At 45.7% G+C, this 17,758-nt stretch overlaps 1 protein-coding gene across 1 annotated transcript in view; it reads left to right on the top strand.

Moving 5' to 3' along the window:
* MID2 (midline 2) overlaps positions 1 to 17,105 on the top strand; it is a 200,211-nt gene extending 183,106 nt beyond the window's left edge. The window contains exons 8-10 of the mRNA XM_079962328.1: positions 741 to 902; positions 11,173 to 11,380; positions 12,873 to 17,105. Of these exons, the coding sequence (XP_079818454.1) occupies positions 741 to 902; positions 11,173 to 11,380; positions 12,873 to 13,275 (773 nt within the window). The 3' untranslated portion in view covers positions 13,276 to 17,105. The remainder of the gene's footprint in view (positions 1 to 740; positions 903 to 11,172; positions 11,381 to 12,872) is intronic.
* Positions 17,106 to 17,758: the final 653 nt, after the last annotated feature.

Here is a 17,758-nt window from a genome sequence, read left to right as displayed (position 1 = left end):
GCCAGACAAGAGATTAAATCAACTGAAAAGATGCGCACTCCCAGCCTGCCTTGCACTTGCCTCCTCCATTGCTTTCTGTCTCTGTTACCAGATGTTAGCCCACTCTCCGGATTAGACAGATTTATTGGGGGGGGGGGGTAAGATTCCAGCAACAGGCAGTGGCCATGATAGCTAACTGTAGGGATGCTGGTGATAATGTAATTTGGTCCATGTTTTTAAGTGAACCAGCCTTAATCTACACTTCCCATACTGACAATGCAGGCACTCTTCACATTTTGCAATGCAGGTATCAGGTTTTTTAAACAACAAAAACGAAGTGTTCCAAAATGCATATCTTGCAGGCTAAATGTATCATTGAGGGAGAAATGTGTGCAAAATGCACGTTTTGGGGCAAAATGTGTGCCATTTAAATGCTCATTTTTGTGCAGGCTTAAAAGCAGGATGGGGATGGGTGGGAAACAGGTTAGAAATAACTTAACGGTTGAACACCTGCAAAAACTGACATGGTCCGGAAATTGGTTGATCTGTCCCTCTCTAGCTAATTGGAACTTCTGTATCCTGAGAGAGGATGCTTTGGAATTCCAGTTGCTGGGGAATGAGTGCTGAGGAGCATCTGGTGCTTGCTTGCTTGCTTGCTTCCTTCCAAGAGCCACCTTGTCGCCCCTTGTGGGAGGCAGGATGCTAGTCTCAATGGGCCTTTTGCAGACCTTTTCTGATATCCTCTGTGCTCCCTCCTGCAGGCCTCTACAATTCTATGGACAGCTGGATGATCGTCCCCAACATCAAGCAGAATCACTACACAGTGCATGGGCTGCAGAGTGGCACGAGATATATCTTCCTCGTCAAGGCAATAAACCAGGCTGGCAGCCGGAACAGCGAACCCGCCAGGCTCAAGACAAACAGTACGTGTCTCCAGGCATGCCTTTCTTCCAAGCAGCAAATGAGGAGGGGAAGTCATGGTGTGAATGGGTTGCATTCAAAGCTCCTTTACAGATGTATGCTTTGCTCAGGGCTGTAGTCTTAGCCCAGGAACCCCCCTGCAGTGTGTGTCACCTTTGGGGAACCCTGTCTATCTCGGCAATTTCTACAAAGTGGCCAGTTATTCAGAACTCATTCCTAGAGATGCCCTGGTCCCTGGATATTTGGCCGCTACTGAGGCTCCATGAACAATGGATCTCTGTGTAGGGATGCTGGGCTCACTTAGTGTCTTGATTTAGGCTGCATTGGGCTCCTTCTGTTGGCAGGATTTTTGTGGCCCCCATCTGCTGGCTTGCTAGTTCTTTTATGGTAGACGAAAGCAAGGTGGGGACAAGGGCGAAGATACCCCTGCTGGCTGCAAAAGGGGATGGGAAGGCAGTGTTGGGATGAAATGGCCAGGGGAACAGAGACACATGGTGACAACCAAGGGCCTGAAATACACTGGGCATGAGTAAATGGATGGTGAAAATAGTGCTGCTTCTCCATAAATTTCCAGTTGGAACATTCTAGGTTCCAGACTCTGAACCATTCAGTGGCAGTGCTGGCTTAGGCTAATAGGAGTTGTAGTCGAAAACATCCAAGTTGGGGAAGGCTGAGTTCAAGGGTCTCTGCACATAGCTAGATGGATGCAGTAATTGTGCCATTATTATGACATTGACTTCCTCAAATTAAGGAAGTTCATGGGAGGGACGTTTCCCATGGGGTGTAGGAAGCTGCCTTACACTGAATTAGACCATTGACCCATCTAGTTCAGTATTGACATTCCCAGTCCTACCTGGAGATGTCAGGAATTGAACCTGGAACCTTCTGCATGCAAAGCTCAACCACAAAGTTCTGGCCCTTCCTCTTCTCCTTCCTTTCCAGAAATGCCCCCATTCCCCATCTCACTTTACTCAATAGGAACCCCAGTTCCTCCACAGAGGCATTTGGGGTGTCACAGCTGGCTGCATTGGGGAAGAGGGGACAGGAAGCTTTTCTTCTATGAATTTCTATAAGAGGATTCAAGTCACTAGACTTTTGACAGTAGTGTGAAGGAAGGTGATGCATGTAGGGAGAACAGAGGCAGCGATGGAAGGTGTAAGGTTGTACCAGAAATTCTGGTGCGCCATGCTCTGTCTTATAATTTGGCACAGCCTTGCACGGCCAGCAGAAGCTGAATTTTCTGTGGGGAACACCCCCCCCCCCAATTTTCCAGAAGCTCTGCCTCTCTCTGTTTTGCTTGATGTTTCAATCCTGTCCTACCTGCTGTACTTGACTGGGTGTTTTAAAATGATTTATTGCTTCCTACCACTCCCATCACTCCCTGAGAAGGCACATTGCGTGGATATAAATACCAAACAAAACTTGCCCCGCATGTTGGAGACAAATGGCTCAGCTTTGATGAAAAACCAAACCATAGACCTCACTCTCTTTTTATGATTTTAATCACTTGGATTTTTGTGTGGGCTCCAAAGAGGATTGAATTGTTAGCTTGACAGATAAGCCGAGTGCTAACAGACCACCTCCGTTGGAGGGGAGTAAACATGCGTCAATAAATTGCTGAGAATTAAGGATATGGGTAAGGTGGGGTGGCTAGGCCAACCGCCTTTTCTGCCAGTCAGCTGAGAGATTAGGATGCAGCTAAGTGCTCTGCACAGAGAAACTCCATTTGTTAGATTAACTGAGCACCCAATCAAAGGCTTGGTTCAGATTCTTTGCTGTGGATCTGTCAGCTTTTGACTTCCTACGCTTGTCAAATAAGGAGCAAGAGATTTCAAGAACGTGCTGCTGAAATTCCAAGCCTAGCGATTATATTGCTGATTTGAAATAAAGAGTCTTGTTGCAGAAACAGCGCTGCTCCTCACCCCCACCCCACCCCGCTGTCACGCCAGGAAGATTGCTTGGCCATTGAAACTGTACTGGCATCTTCCAGCCCCCGAGGGGATGAGTAGAAGGGCATTTGAATGGAGAGATGCACAATCACTATTGTGGCTCTCCGATGTTACCCGGCCTCTTAATTAAAGTTGTTCCAAGGGGTCCTGCAGGACACATCTGCAAGAAAGAGTTCCACAAACCAGAAGGGTACTTTGCCAGATGCCAGGATCTTGTGATAGGTAGCTTGGCCATTTTCCTTTGGGATGATGTTCCTAGGTGGGCTGCAGATGCTTGCATTTGATTTTCTGTCGGGGTAACTGGATAGAAAGCAAAGAGTAGTTGTTCCACTGAGACCATTCTGAACTCAAGGAGCAAGATTTGCTCAACTGAGCCATTCATACCCTGCCCAAAGCTTGCCTTCGCCTTATTTTCAAGCACTCCCAGTGCTTGCTTTTCCCAGAAGGCAGGATTTGAATTATGCATGGGCAATTGGCAGGGCACTTTGAACTGTTCTCTGCATGCCACCTTGTGACTATTGCTGAACCACCACATCTTTCTTGCCATTGGTAATTGGGAGAGTAGGATACCTAGTTATCATCATATTTAGAAGATATGTTTCCCCCTCCTTGAAATAAATCATTGTCATCCAATCCTGCCACATACCTCCTGTTTTTGTACTTGTGGCTTGCATTCATTTATGTGTTTAGTATTTTTCATCTTTTCCTAAAATATTGTCTTCCCTGCACTCCAGGGAAGAATGTGAGCACAAGCACTCTTGCAATATCAAAAGTCTGTAAAAGCCATTGATAACAAGAAGAAAAAAAACACATAAAATAAACATTCAACAGCTTTAATGCTCAAAAGCCCCCCACCCTCCGTAGATGAGTCTGGCAGCTCCCCACCCTCACAGAAAACCAACAGAAATATGCTCAGGTGAGCTTTGTCTGCACATCTGCTTCTGTTGAGCAATAGAAGTATTCTGTTTCTGCCCCTCCAGAAAATGCACATGTACACTCTCCTGTCATATAATTGTTCAAGAATTTGCAGAACTCGGCTACGACTGAAGTCAGTAACTCCACAAAGCTCAAGAACACCCTCGAGGGGGAGCCGGCATGCTGCAGTGCCAGCTGGGCTTAGAGACCTGCCTGTTATCATCAGCGGCATATTAACCAGGATAGGTTCTGAGAAACTCTTGAGGTGTGCAGCTGCAGATGGCCAAAACCAGCAGATGGGCGGCAGCCCCGCCTTCCCCCTCGGAACAGCCTGTCTGGTGGTGCTTTCCTCAGGTTGCACAGTCTTTCCCAAAGTGATTGCAGTGGAGATGGTGGCTGCAATGAATCTTGTGAAGTGGGTGGAGAAATAGATCTGCCCAACAGCCCCACCCCCATGAACCAACATCAGGTGTGGAGCAGATAGAATTCTGATGGAAACAAGAGTTGGTATTTATGGTTGCTGCCTTCTGCCCCCAAACAATACAATATATATATTATTATTATTATTGCATTGTGTTTCCTTTGCTTTAAAATGAGTGTGGTGGAATAACGTAATGGCAGTGTAACTTAACAGAATTTCTATAATAAGTTGCGTAGGTTAGGTAACTTTGCCACAGCAGGCAACAAGATGAATAAAGTGGATTTTTATGGAGGACGAACTGCAGAGGCATGGAAACTGTGCCACATGCCATGAATACAGGACAGACCTGAAAATGATGTCGTCTTACATCCTTAGGGGGCCGGTGGGCATAGTTTAGACTCATGCGCTGGAGATTCCCCACTGCTGTCATGAGAATTTCTTTTACTGGAGCTGACCAAAGTTCCAACCCGTGTTGCATTCTGTCTCTTAATGGAAGGCTTTAAAAAGAGGGCTAGAGAAATTCATGAAGAATATGGTCACCTGTCTACTAGCCATGATGCTTAAGTTCTACCTGCACTGTGGTAGTCAGTACATCTCTGAATGCTGGTTGCTGGTAATCACAAGTGATTACAAGGCTCATACCACAAAGCCTGGATCTGAGTGCTCAAGAGGTTCAGCTCCCAGTGGCTGGAGAGGAAGCAGGTACTTGGAAGTAGAAAGGGTGCTAGGCATGCAGCAAAGGAACAACCTAGAAGCAGAGAGGCTGAGGAAGAGGGGTTAAGCCACACTGAGAATTTTAACTCCATGAAGGGACTCTTCATTGTCTCTTTGCAGACTACAGTTCCCAGGATTCTTTGGAGGAAGCCACGGCAGTTTGAAGTGGCATTATTCTGCTTTAAATGTGTAGTGCAGACGGGGCCACTGTCTTAAGCAATGGAGTATTTCCCCCTCCCAGTGTTCTGCACAGGTTTGAAAAGTGTGTACTTTGATGGCTGAGGGCTGAGTCTTGCCACGGTCGCCTGGCAAAATCTACAAAAAAAGCCCCTCATTTTCTGCCTTTGATTGGTTTCTGCAGCCTGAGCCTGCGTGTGAGGAAAAGTCCCTTGAAGGCGAGACCTTCCATTGGTGCTGGAAAAATTACTGTGAAGCCGCGAAGGCGTGCTTTCCTGTAGGATGTAATAACAGAGCGTCTGTTGTGGGGAGTGACTGTGGATGTGGGCGAAAACGACTAAATGATGCATTGATGGTCTCTGCCGCTCTGTAAGACTATTACACCAGCACTTAAGGGGGCTGTGCTCTCCCTGCAATGTGCCTGAATAACTCCCATTAATGTTAATAGAGAATAAAGCCCTTAAGGAACTCACTTAGATCCGACTTTCCCCTGCTTTGCTGGGTCTCCATCTCCATTTCTGTCCCTTGCACAAATATCTCCCTGGCTGTCTGTTAGCAACCCCAGAGCAGAAAGATCTGTCTTTAAAAATGTGAGGAGGCTGTAGCTCAGTGGCAGAGCATCTGCTTTGCAATGCAGAAGGTCCCAGGTTCAGTCCCCAGCATCTCCAGGTGAGGAGAGACTTCTGCCAGGAAGAAATAAAAGAAGCAATAGAAATACAATTGAAAATCAACATTAATGTTTAATACAATGGACGTGTGCCATCTCCCTTCTTCAGCTACAAATCAACAGACACATGTGGACCACCTGGATGTAGCTTAGACCACATGCAAGATTTGATAGATATATTAGCCCTGTTGGATCTCTGGAATGGAGAAATGACCAGGATGGTGGACATGATCGCTTCTGATCATCCCCTCTCATGAAGTGGATCCAAACCAGCCTCCTGGTTCTCTGGGGAGCTAGTGACAATGAATTGCATGAGATGGCAACTAGAGTGATGTTGGTGGAAAACTCAGAATGAGTCCAACTGAATGCAGGCTGGAGTATCTTTGAAGACCTATTCTGTAGCAGTGTGAACTGTGAATAAACCTTTTTCTCTATGCCTTCATTGCATCAGTGAGGAGCTGTCCAGCACAGCTGTTTTCAGTGCTCAGGGATCTTTTACACTCTGGCCCACATAAGGAGAATTTAGACCACTCAAAGGCCTGCTGTGAACAATTTGCTCAGCACTTCTCTGACAAAATCAGAGCGGTAGTCTTGTAATCTGGGGAACCGGGTTCGCGTCTCTGCTCCTCCACATGCAGCTGCTGGGCGACCTTGGGCTAGTCACACTTCTTTGAAGTCTCTCAGCCCCACTCACCTCACAGAGTGTTTGTTGTGGGGGAGGAAGGGAAAGGAGAATGTTAGCCACTTTGAGACTCCTGAAGGGAGACTTCCTGTTTAGGTCGCGGTCGGTGAAGAAGCGCAGAGAGCCCCTGCAAGGGTTTTCTGGGCAACACGGAGGCTTGGGGGAGCCGCATAGGCACTGCGCCCCCCAAAAATCCCAGGGGGGAGACCCCTGGGGGATAGGGTTCCCGGCAGCGTGGGAGCGGTTTGGCTGTCTACAGGGGTTTTCTCTCTTTTTGTGGGGAAGACTCGGGACGGAGCCGCGAGCGCAAAAAGGGAATACACCGACTCCGTGTTGCGATGCCTCTAGCTTCTGCCGAAAAAAGAGCGACGAACCTCCACAAGATAAAACGGACCCCCCTACGTGTCGTGAGTTAAAATATTTATAAAAATTGGAGTTTAAGCGAGGGGAGCCGTGGATGTTTAAAGATTTTGGCAAGGAATCCATCCGGTTGAGAGTAGAAAATGGCGCGGGCTACAAAATCTCAGACGTAAAAAAAGGAAGTAGCCGCTTCGGTTTCTTTCTCTGCAGCCTAACTGAGTGAGTTCAGAAGGACGGGGTATTTTCCACTCCGGTCAACAAGTTATCAATTAATAACTATAAAGTAACGAATTATTAGTTACAAATCAGTGAGGAAGGTGCCTGGTTGAATTATCCGCTGCCATGTGCCCTGCTCCCACCGTGGAAAGACATAGATACTGTTGCAAACTATAGTTGAATTACAATTACAATTGAGTTCTGCGGTTGGGACTGCATTAAAAGCGGCGCTGAAGGGAGAAGTAGAGAAAGCGGTGCAGCAAAGAGAAAGCGGCGGTGAGAGAAAGCGGCGGCGAGAGAGAAAAAGAAAAACGAAAAGACAAAGAGACAGAGGTGGATTTCCAACACGAACATTATTGGGAGTATTCTGTTGAAAACTCTTTGGAACGCCTTATGGAGTTGAACATGGATATATTGAATAAAGCACTGTGAGCTAAGTACAGTGGGGGGGGCCGATACCACAATGTTACTTTAAGGAGTGCTTTACCCCTCCCACTATCCCACATACTATCCCTCCCCCTCCCTCTCCCTCCCTCCCTCTCTCTCCCTCCCCCGACACCACTAACCTGCACGTCATCAGCCTTCTTCTTTGAGGTCTAGTAACTGAATTAATAGACTTTATTACAAATGTGAATTGGAACTGGGTTTGAGCGTTGGAAACCACTTCAGGACACAGGAGGAGCTGTGTTTGAGTTAATATAGAGTGGAATCTTAATATACAACAAACTTTGTTACCTACCTTTATTGACTGTGTTGGACATTTTCACAACAATTCTGAACTTTTTGCCTAAACCATACCCATCTCATTAACGTTGGATTAGGCCGTCAAGAGGCTGAAGTGTTTGAAGATTGTGGAGATATTGGAGATTTTGAAGATACTGAGATTAATTGTGGACAGCTTAAAATAATCTGTGTGAAATAACTTTGGTAACATTTTTTATTCTTTCTAGAGACATCCTCCATGTGCCTGATCTGATCCAATACAGTTAAGCATTTGGCATAGATGTGAACCCCTCTTTTAAGGGGTCGTATCTCACTATATTAGAATATACTCAACGGTGGGTTAAACCCCATTTACGGGTGTGTTTACCCCCTCAACGTCCCTGGGGGAACACCTAATTTTGACATACCCCTTTACCCCTCTCTGGCTTCGTGCCACATTCATTTACCCTCTGAGTTAAGAAAGGATTAATAGATAAAGTTGAAAATGCAATAATCTATCCTTAAAATCCGCCCTGGTAGATTTAGTTTAGATAAGGGAACAGGATATCCTATAGTTTTACAACCCCCTATATACTCTTGGAGGGGACAGAGGTTAAAATCCACACAAGAAAGAGAAAAGATTGTGAGCCCCCCAAGGGAGAGAACTTGTATAAAAGAAAACACATGAAAACTGGGACACAATGTGGGGAAAAGATGGGAAAAAAGCGGGGGGGACCCCAAGTGAAAGAAAGTTATCCCGACAAGAAGAGATCAAAGATCTAGATATTCTATGGCTGAAAATTAAGGAGGAGTTTAAACAAAATGAAACTCATATGGAAAAAAAATTGGGAGAAATACAGGAATTAATAGATAGGAAGATAGAAGGAGCAGTAGGAGAACTCTCCGCTAAAATTCAAGATTTATCTGTTAAATCAAAAATATGTGAGGAAACTAACAAAAAAATTCAAAAAGAGATGAGAGAACAGAAAAAAGAAACAGAAAGGATAAAGGAAGAAGTGAGGGAAATGAACAAAACACAGGAACAAATATGGGATAACTTAGCGATGACAGAAGTGCGACAGAAACAACTTCATCTTAAATTTAGAGGAATAGGGGAGGAAACCAAAGAGAACATAAAAGAAAAGATGACTAAGGAGTTAGCTAAATGGCTAGAACTGGAAGAGGAAGATGTGGCGAGCACAATGGAGACTGCTTTTAGAATAAAAACAAGAACCCAGCAACACAGGTCAAAAAAACCCCTTGGGGACTGTCTGGTAATTCTAAACTCAATCGAGATGAAGAACCTAATATTAAAAACTAGCTATCACAAAAAATTGATAATTGATGATAGACCAATTATTGTACTTAAAGAAATACCAGTTAGGCTTCTGCGTAAAAGGGAAGGATACAGACAGATAGCCGGGGTTTTGAGGAGAAATAATATACAATACAGATGGGAATTCCCGGAGGGGATTGCCTTTTTCTTCAAAGACAAAAGATTTAAATTGACAGATATCCAGGAGGTGGAAAATTTTTTGAGAAGGTATGAGAAAGAGCTTGGCAAGGTAGAGGACAAGATAAGAGATAGAGAGGGAATAAGAGAGGAAAAAAGAAGGAGGAGGGAGAGGAGGGAGAGACAGGAAGGAATCGAAGCGGAAGAAGAAGAAATAGAAAAGGAGGAGGGAGTGGTGGGAAGTGAGGAGGAGGAAGAGGAAAACTACTCTGGGAACGGAAGCCCCAAAACATAAATTTGAAAACTTTGACGGATTAAATAGACCTTTGTGTTAATAATGCCACTGAATGTTATGACTTGGAATGTAAACGGTTTGAATGAAAAATCAAAAAGGAATAAAATAGAGAAAGTTGTGAGGAATAAAAACTATGATGTGATTTGCTGGCAAGAGACACACGTAGCCAAAAAACACAAACATATATTGATAAACAAAAGGTTAGGAGTAGAATTCATTAATTCAGACGTAAATAAAAAGAGAGGGCTGGTGATCTACGTGAAAGAAAAATGGGACCCAATATTAATTTGTAAAGATACCGAGGGAAGAATTTTGGGGGTCCAAATTAACTACCAAGGGGAAAAACTACCAAGGGGAACTACCCCTTCTTTTCTCGTGTTTTTTGTTGGTGTATGTGTGTATGCTGCCTTGTTTTATAATTTTTGTTGAAAATCAATAAAAAAAATTAAATGAGACTCCTGAAGGGAGTGAAAGGCGGGATATCAAATCCAAACTCTTCTTCTTCTTCTTCTGGCTTGGACACTATAGTTGATACAGGTCTGGTGGATGTAACTTTGGCCTCTGCTTGTCCAGTGTTAATGATACATTCCAATTTGTACAGCCTGAGGATGTGGACAGGATCCTTAGAAATGTGAGAACAAATGGAAACTTAATCCAAACAGGATGGGTGCTCTTGGTCAGCTGGAAGGCAGAGCAGGGAAAAGGGATTCAGCCTAGGTTGGATGGGGTAGCCCTCCCCTTGAAGACACAGACTTGCAATTTGGGCTTGCTCCAGGACTCAGCCCTGAGCACGGATGCCTAGGTTTCTGTGGTGGCTGGGAATGCACTTGTACAGTTAAAGCTGGTGTGCCAGCTGCACTCATTTCTTGAGATGCCTGATTTGGCCACACTGACACATAGAATTGTAGAGTTGGAAGGGACCACGAGGGTCATCTAGTGCAACCTGCTGCAATGCAAGAATCTTTTGCCCAACGTGAGACTCGAACCCATGACCCTGAGATTAAGAGTGTCATGCTCTACTGACTTGAGGTATCCCAGCATGCCTTAGTTACATCCTTTTGGTCTACTGTAACATGTGGAGCCGCCTTTTAAAAGTGCTCAGAAACTTCAGCTGGCTCAAAGAGCTGCAGCCAGATTGTTGACCGGGGCTGGTTATAGGGAGCCTTCTATAGTCCTAAAGTGGGCACTTGCAGTCCCTTCCTTAAAGCCAAGCCAATAGGGACAATAGTTCTGATTGGAAATGAAACAAACAAACAAACCTGGGAGTTTTGGAACTCCTTGTCTTAGGAGGCTCATACGCTTTCTCATCCAGCCTCCAGAAATACTGCATTACCCATATTTATTTATGCTACTGTCTTATCCCCAGAGCATGTTTATGATTATTCAACCTTTAGTAAGCTATCTTTTCTTAAATTGGTTTTGTTTTTTGTATGTATGTATGTATGTATGTATGTATGTATGTATGCATGTATGTATGTTTAGAATATTTGTACCCCACTCTTCAGCCAAAAAGGCTCCCTGAGTAGCTTACAATCAATTAAAATAAAACTTATCATTACAATTATTACTATGGTTGTAAGCAGCTCTGGGTTCCTCTTTTGGGCTCTGAAAGTGGGAAATAAGCAAAGCAAGCAAGCTGCTGGGAGGGGTGGGGGCCTCTGTACCTTTTTAAAGTTTCTCTTTGCCCTGCGTCACCTTCGTTCTCTTTCTGGTCCTCGTAGGCCAGCCCTTCAAACTGGACCCCAAAATGGCACACAAGAAGCTGAAGATCTCCAACGATGGGCTCCAAATGGAGAAGGACGAGAGCTCCCTGAAAAAAAGCCACACTCCCGAGAGGTTCAGCGGGACAGGATGCTATGGTGCCGCAGGCAACATTTTCATTGACAGCGGCTGCCATTACTGGGAGGTGACAGTCGGCTCCTCCACCTGGTAAGTGGCTCTGCTGTTGGTGCTGAGCCTAGACTAGAATAAGCATGGGCACGGTGCCCGGGAGGAAGAAGGAGTGGGCCTGTCTCCCTTTCGTTTACTCGGAGAGCTGAGTCCCCAGGCTTATAGTCGAGGCATAGATTGCTGGTTTATTGTGCCCATCAGCAAGGAACCTGCTACTTCCCAACGGCCCTGCCAGCCAAGTCCCCTTTGCAACACCTGCATAGGGGCAGCAGAAGCTGTTGGGAACTGCTCTTGCTTTGAAAACGCATACCTCTAAGAATGCCATTTTCATCAAGTCTCTTTTGCTGAAGGGCTTCATTTAAAAGTACACGTCGGCAGGGAGAGCAGCGCAGGCTGTGTGTGTACTCTTCCAGGTACGTGAGCCTCGGTGCTGCTCACTCTGCGCTGCAGGGAGGGAGGGCACATATAATTGAGCCAGGGAACGGCTGCTGTGATTCAAAGTGAGCCTCGGGGCATGTGTCACACGGAAATGCATTGATCAAAGGCACAGTGGGGGGTGGGCAGGGGGTGGACTTGCATCTTCCAATGGTTACCACTGAAACATAGTCTCTCTCTCTCTCTCTCTCTCTCTCTCTCTCTCTCACACACACACACACACACACACCAGTTTTCCAATTGAATTGCCCTCCTCTGAGCCAGCAGGCATTCTTCTTTTGTCCCCACCCGAAACAAAAAGCGCTGGGTTCTACCTGGTTGGTCCATGGCCAGAGAACCACTTCAAATTTTGCGCAAGCCCATTGTTTACACTTTGCTGACTTAAGGGCTGGCTTCTCATTGCATGTATTGTCACTGAGCCTTAGCTAGGTGCTTCAGTGGTAAGTTTGATCAATGGGTTTTGATTTGTAACCTGCCTACAAAGGCTTAGAGTGGGAAAGGACTGCAGCTCAGTGGCAGAGCGTCTTCTTTGCATGGAGAAGTTCCCAGGTTCACTTACCGGCATCTCCAGGTAGGGCCGGGTGAGACAACAACAGTACAGTTGGATGAAAGCAAGCAGCTTATTTGAGTTGCACGATTGAGATGGTTCTCCATTTTCAAAAAGAGAGTGGAGATTTAAAATCTGGTCTTCCCTGGTTGAAGTCCAGCACCTGGGTTGCATGCACAGCATATATTTAAAGCACGTGACTTCTCCCAAAGAATCTTTGGAATTGTAGTTTGTTAAGGGTGCTGAGAATTATAGCTACATGAGGGGTAAACAGCAATCTCCAGAATTCTTCAAGGGAAATCATATGCTTTAACTGTAAGGTGTGTACACAGCCTTAGACTCTATGCCAGACTGATTGAATTGATTTAGACAGCAGTACCCTACTCACTTACCTGGAAGTAAACCAGGTAACTTGAATGGGCTTACTTCTGGGTAGACATGGTTAATTTTAAGATTGCACCACCAGCCCATGGTGGTTCTTATCTCTTGTTTCAGCTAGTCTCTTGAATGCCACTGTTTGTTTGTTTGTTTGTTTTTCTGCCTCTCCAGGTATGCAATTGGCATCGCCTACAAATCAGCCCCCAAGAATGAGTGGATTGGCAAGAACTCCTCCTCCTGGGTCTTCTCCCGCTGCAACAACAACTTTGTGGTGCGGCACAACAACAAGGAGATGCTGGTGGACGTTCACCCGCAGATGAAGCGCCTGGGCATCCTCCTGGACTATGACAACAATGTGCTGTCCTTCTACGACCCAGCCAACTCTCTCCACCTGCACACCTTCGAGATATCTTTCATCCTGCCGGTCTGCCCCACCTTCACGATTTGGAACAAATCTTTAATGGTCATATCAGGTCTGCCCGCCCCAGACTTCATAGACTACCCCGGGCAGCAAGAATGCAACTGCCGACCGCAAGAGTCCCCATACGTATCAGGGATGAAAACCTGCCATTGAGTCAGAAAGGCCCTTCCCTTCCAGCCCAAGCCTCAGGAACTTCTGTGCAACTAGGCTGGAAGGTGGGCTTCTGCTTCCTATCGTGGTGAGCAGCATCTTGCCACCCTGGGCTAGCTTATATCCTAAGGAAAACCCACCTCTTTGGCACACCCTCTTGGAGGAGGGTGGGTGGTGTTTTGTGAACTGGATTTTGTTTTTGTTTTTATTTTTATTTGGTAGCACTACTGAATTTTCTCCGATGGGAGTTGGCATGCCTTGTTCATTTCTGGTGGGGAAAAGGGTGTCATGGCAGGGCTTTGGGTGGGTCGGTCCCTTCTTGGTTGCCAGGAAGTTGAAAAGCAAGACCCCCTTTTTTTTTTTTTTTTTTTTTCTTTTGTGTGGAAAGAGTGTTCTTGGAACACCTAGTAGTTCCCAGCCCGCCATTTTGAGAGGGTGCCAAACAGAATTGGAACCCAAGCTGTTACCTAGAAAAGACAAGATTGTCACACATATTTAGCGTCACAGGTATCTTAGAGATGGGTCATCTTGCCCACCTGCAGGTGTTGCCTCCATGCGTTTGGACTGTGTGTGGAGGAGGAAACGGGACCACAGCTGATATACCCACTCACAATACTATATACCTGAGTCTGGGAACTCAGCACATGGTCTGCAAAGGGCCATAGGCCTTCTACGCCATTGGAGCTCTGATCACGTGAGGACCTACACAAGTACTGCTGTGTTGGCTCCTCAGGCATTGCACTGAGCATGCATATGGCAAGCACCTCCCTGGGGTGCACCATTTCAGGGCCGGAACCAACAAGCAAAGTCCTACATACAATCCTCCACACATCACCCAGTCATCTGAAAGAGCTCTGTACTGAGGATAAGAATCCTGTGGCTCTGCAGAAGTTGGTGGATGACAGCTCACAACATCCCTGCCCATGCTGGCTGGGACTGATGGGAGCTGGGATTCAACGACCTCTGCGAAGCCACAGTTTCCTCATCACTGTGATAAAAGACATGGAGGCATCATCTGCAGAGGATTATTGTATAAATGGAATGTGTACATGCTGGAAAGCCTTGGCGAGTCGCAGTAAGTCCATGCATTTTCACCCCGAGTAGACTCTGGCGATCCCATGTGGCATTTTACTGGCAGATTTATTTTGTTCCCTGAGCAGAAGTGCCTTTCCTGTAAGGGTTTTGTGAACGTATGAAACAGTCCATAGTATCACAAGGAACATGCTACGTTCAGAAAAGGGGTGGCGCAGTCCACGAAGCCTGAAAGACCATGACTACTGTGCCATACCTGGCTTCTGAGATGCAGTGGTGTCTGCCTTTGCTCCCTGGACAACAGGGACTATTTCAAGCATCTGTCTGAGTTTGGCAGGAGCTTCATCACAGGGGAAGGGGGTGGTTGTTTTAAAAAACCTGCGCACATTTAAAACATAAGAAGGAAAGTTTAGCGCACACTCTAGTCCAGTGGTTTACTTGTTAAGATGGGATCCCAACTGGTAGAGGCTACTTCTTTGTCCAGTGGCACCTGCTTCTTTCAAGACCATATCCTGTGTGTAGCAAATGTCGTCATTGGCTTTCAGTCTGCAAAGAGTAAACTAGAGCCTTTAGAGCACAGCCAGGAGCTCCTTATTGTTTCCAGAGACGTTGTACCAGATGACACAGCAACCCAAAGAAGGGGCTTTGGGTGGGAATTCTAGGCAAAAGCACTGGATGGAGCAGAGTGAAAGGTATTCCCCCTTTGCCCAGCGTAAGCGGAGGGAAGATGGCACTGTTTATGCTTTCTTTTCGGGAGTGGTTGGTGTTGGTTCTGTGGCCTGTAGCAGTAGAAGAAAGCAAACAAATCCTAGGAGTGGAATGTACAGGCTCAACTCCTGTCAGTTTCAGACCCTGTGCCCTGCAAGTGAGTGGCATTCCTCTCTGCGAAATTGGTAACTGTAAGATGGTAGCAACGGTGCTTAGATGGCCTTAAAGTGGGCTTAAGTACATTTAGTTTTTGTTGCCTCAGGGCTACTGGCAGGATCCTGAGGCACGCTCTTGTGTTTGCTGCTGAATTTATCTGCCAGATTCACAAGGCATGACTGCCTTCCAAGTTTTTCTTTCAATTGTATTATTGATATGGACCTCAGCTTTAAAGACAGAGGTGTTTGTTTTGTTTTGTTTTGTTTTGTTTTGTTTTGTTTTGTTTTGTTTTGTTTTGTTTTGTTTTGTTTTGCTTACTCCAGAAAGGAGACCTAGAGCATTGGTTTTCAGCTGGTGGGTTGAGATTCCCTTTTGGATCTGATCTAAGATGGGTCACAACAGCAGCACCAGTACCATGCAAATAAATGACAGTGTATATAGATATATATAGATTATTATTTTTTAAATCCCCAAATGCATGTTTGGGTTAAGATGGGTCCTGGGTCTGGAAAAGGTGAAGACTACTTACCTAGGGAATAAGTGAACCTAGAAAACACACACACACACACACACACACGACCGCCAAAAGAAGAAGAAAAGAATCCACATCCCCATAATGATTTTGCATTTAGAAATCCAGGATCACCTTCCTTAATGCTAATATATAGTTCTTCTTTTATCACCTTCAATTCCATGGTGCATGGTTTTGCACAGAATCCAATAATCTGGCTTGAATTTCTGAGTATCTCAGCTTTCTTTGAGAAAGGGGGATAAAAGGGTAACTAGCCACCAAATAGTAGTCACAGAAACATTTGAAAGCATGGGAGTGAAAAAAATCTACAGAGATTGCCACAATTTGAGAGGTAGAATACTCATTCTTGGCTTTTCTTCCTCTGCCGTGTGTCCTTCAATTGTGCTTCTGGACCACAACAGATCCTCATGTCTCCTTGCATTACCCACTTTCTGGGAACATTCCCCTCCCCTGCCACACACACACACACACACACACACCAAAAAGAAAATAACACCTTCTGGAAATTCCCAGTGCTAGGATTGAGCTACTAAAGCTGGGACATTATGCAAGATAAGGAAGCGCTCTGTTCAAACGTAATAATGCATTTGCATCAAGAAACAGCACAATCTAAAGTCAGAGTAAATTATGCAGAGTTTGTGGGGAGGGAGTTGGATATCTTATCTGAACAGCAGCATCTGTGCTGGGGGGTGTTCCACTCCTCTCCTTTTCATCCATCCCCTGAAAATTTTCTCTTCTTGAAGGGAAGAATTTGCTCTCTTTCCCTGCCCCTCCCCTTCTACTGTGTGTTAACACAATGTGGCGTTCCAGGTGTGTGTCGGGCATGGTGGGAGAAGTGAGTGTTCTGTTTGCCAGCAGACCAAGTTGGAGGATTCAGGAGTGACCTCCAGCTCATCCATCCTTAGCTCCCAGGGGGAATGGATTAGTGACCTCCCTAAGATAGGATTGCCATACACCCGGAATTTCACAGACATACCTGGAATACTGCATTTGGAAGCTCAACAGCTTTGTCAAGAAAGAAAGAAAGAAAGAAAAAGCTCAACAGCAGATTTTCACTTTTTGAAATATGGCAATCCTAACTAAGGCAGTACCACTTTGGAAGGTGAGTCCATGGACTAAATGCTCCTCCATACAAATTCCCTGGATGTGCACAAAATATGTGCCAGAACTTGTCTCTCTAACATGCTTGTTTTGGTTTTTTTTCTTTTGGTTTTGTTTTCTTTTTGTTGTTTTCTGTTTTGTTTTGTGGATTGCCTACCTGAGGCCAACAGTATGCAGCTCAGACAGCAAGCAGCCTGTCACTGCAGTGGGGAGAAGGAATTATCTGCCCAGTAAGAGCAGATTAACACTAAAGGCCTTTACAGGAAAAGATATGCTTTAACATTTATTTAACTTTTTTTTTTTTTTTGAAAAATATGATTAATCAGACCGGCAGGTTTCCCGGGTTGGGGAGGGGAGGGTTTGGGGGAAGGGAGAGTCATCCTAAAGAAAGCCCCAGTCTGTATTTTGCTTGGTTTTCACAACCTCAATGAATGGTTCTTTGCGCAGAGGGGTGGTGGTGGATGCAGGACTCCAAACATTGGACTCCATCAACCTCAGAGCCAATGGTCTGGGATGATGGAATGGTGTCAAGCAGCACTTGGAGAGCCACAGCCCCCTACCTAAACACTAGAGCTGCTTTAATGAAGGCTTGGGCTTACAAGAAAGTAGGCAATGTAGATGACTGCTGCTGTAGATAATGCATGCTCTAAAGTCAAGAGGTGACCGGTGATGGGGGTCCTGACATGACCTTTTGCAACCTGTCTGGACTGTTTTGCACAGCCTGTCTTCCCTCTGCCATCCAAGAGGCTCGATTCCCTACATCACAGGCACTTTTATTTGGGACCCCATTTTTGTCATTCTGTCCTTTTGCCTTTTTTGTCCATTGCAGCATCTCACAGCCCATGCAGCTGCTCTTGGGGTTTTGGCTGTGAAGGCCTTAGAGCGTCTCCAAAGGGTCCAACCCAGGGCTTGACTGATTCCAGCTCTCGGGGCAAGCGGGGAATGTTTTTCTGAAGC

Source organism: Podarcis cretensis (genome assembly GCF_951804945.1).
Source record: "Podarcis cretensis genome assembly, chromosome: Z".
NCBI lineage: Eukaryota > Metazoa > Chordata > Lepidosauria > Squamata > Lacertidae > Podarcis > Podarcis cretensis.
This window is presented reverse-complemented; position numbering and strand designations above follow the sequence as displayed.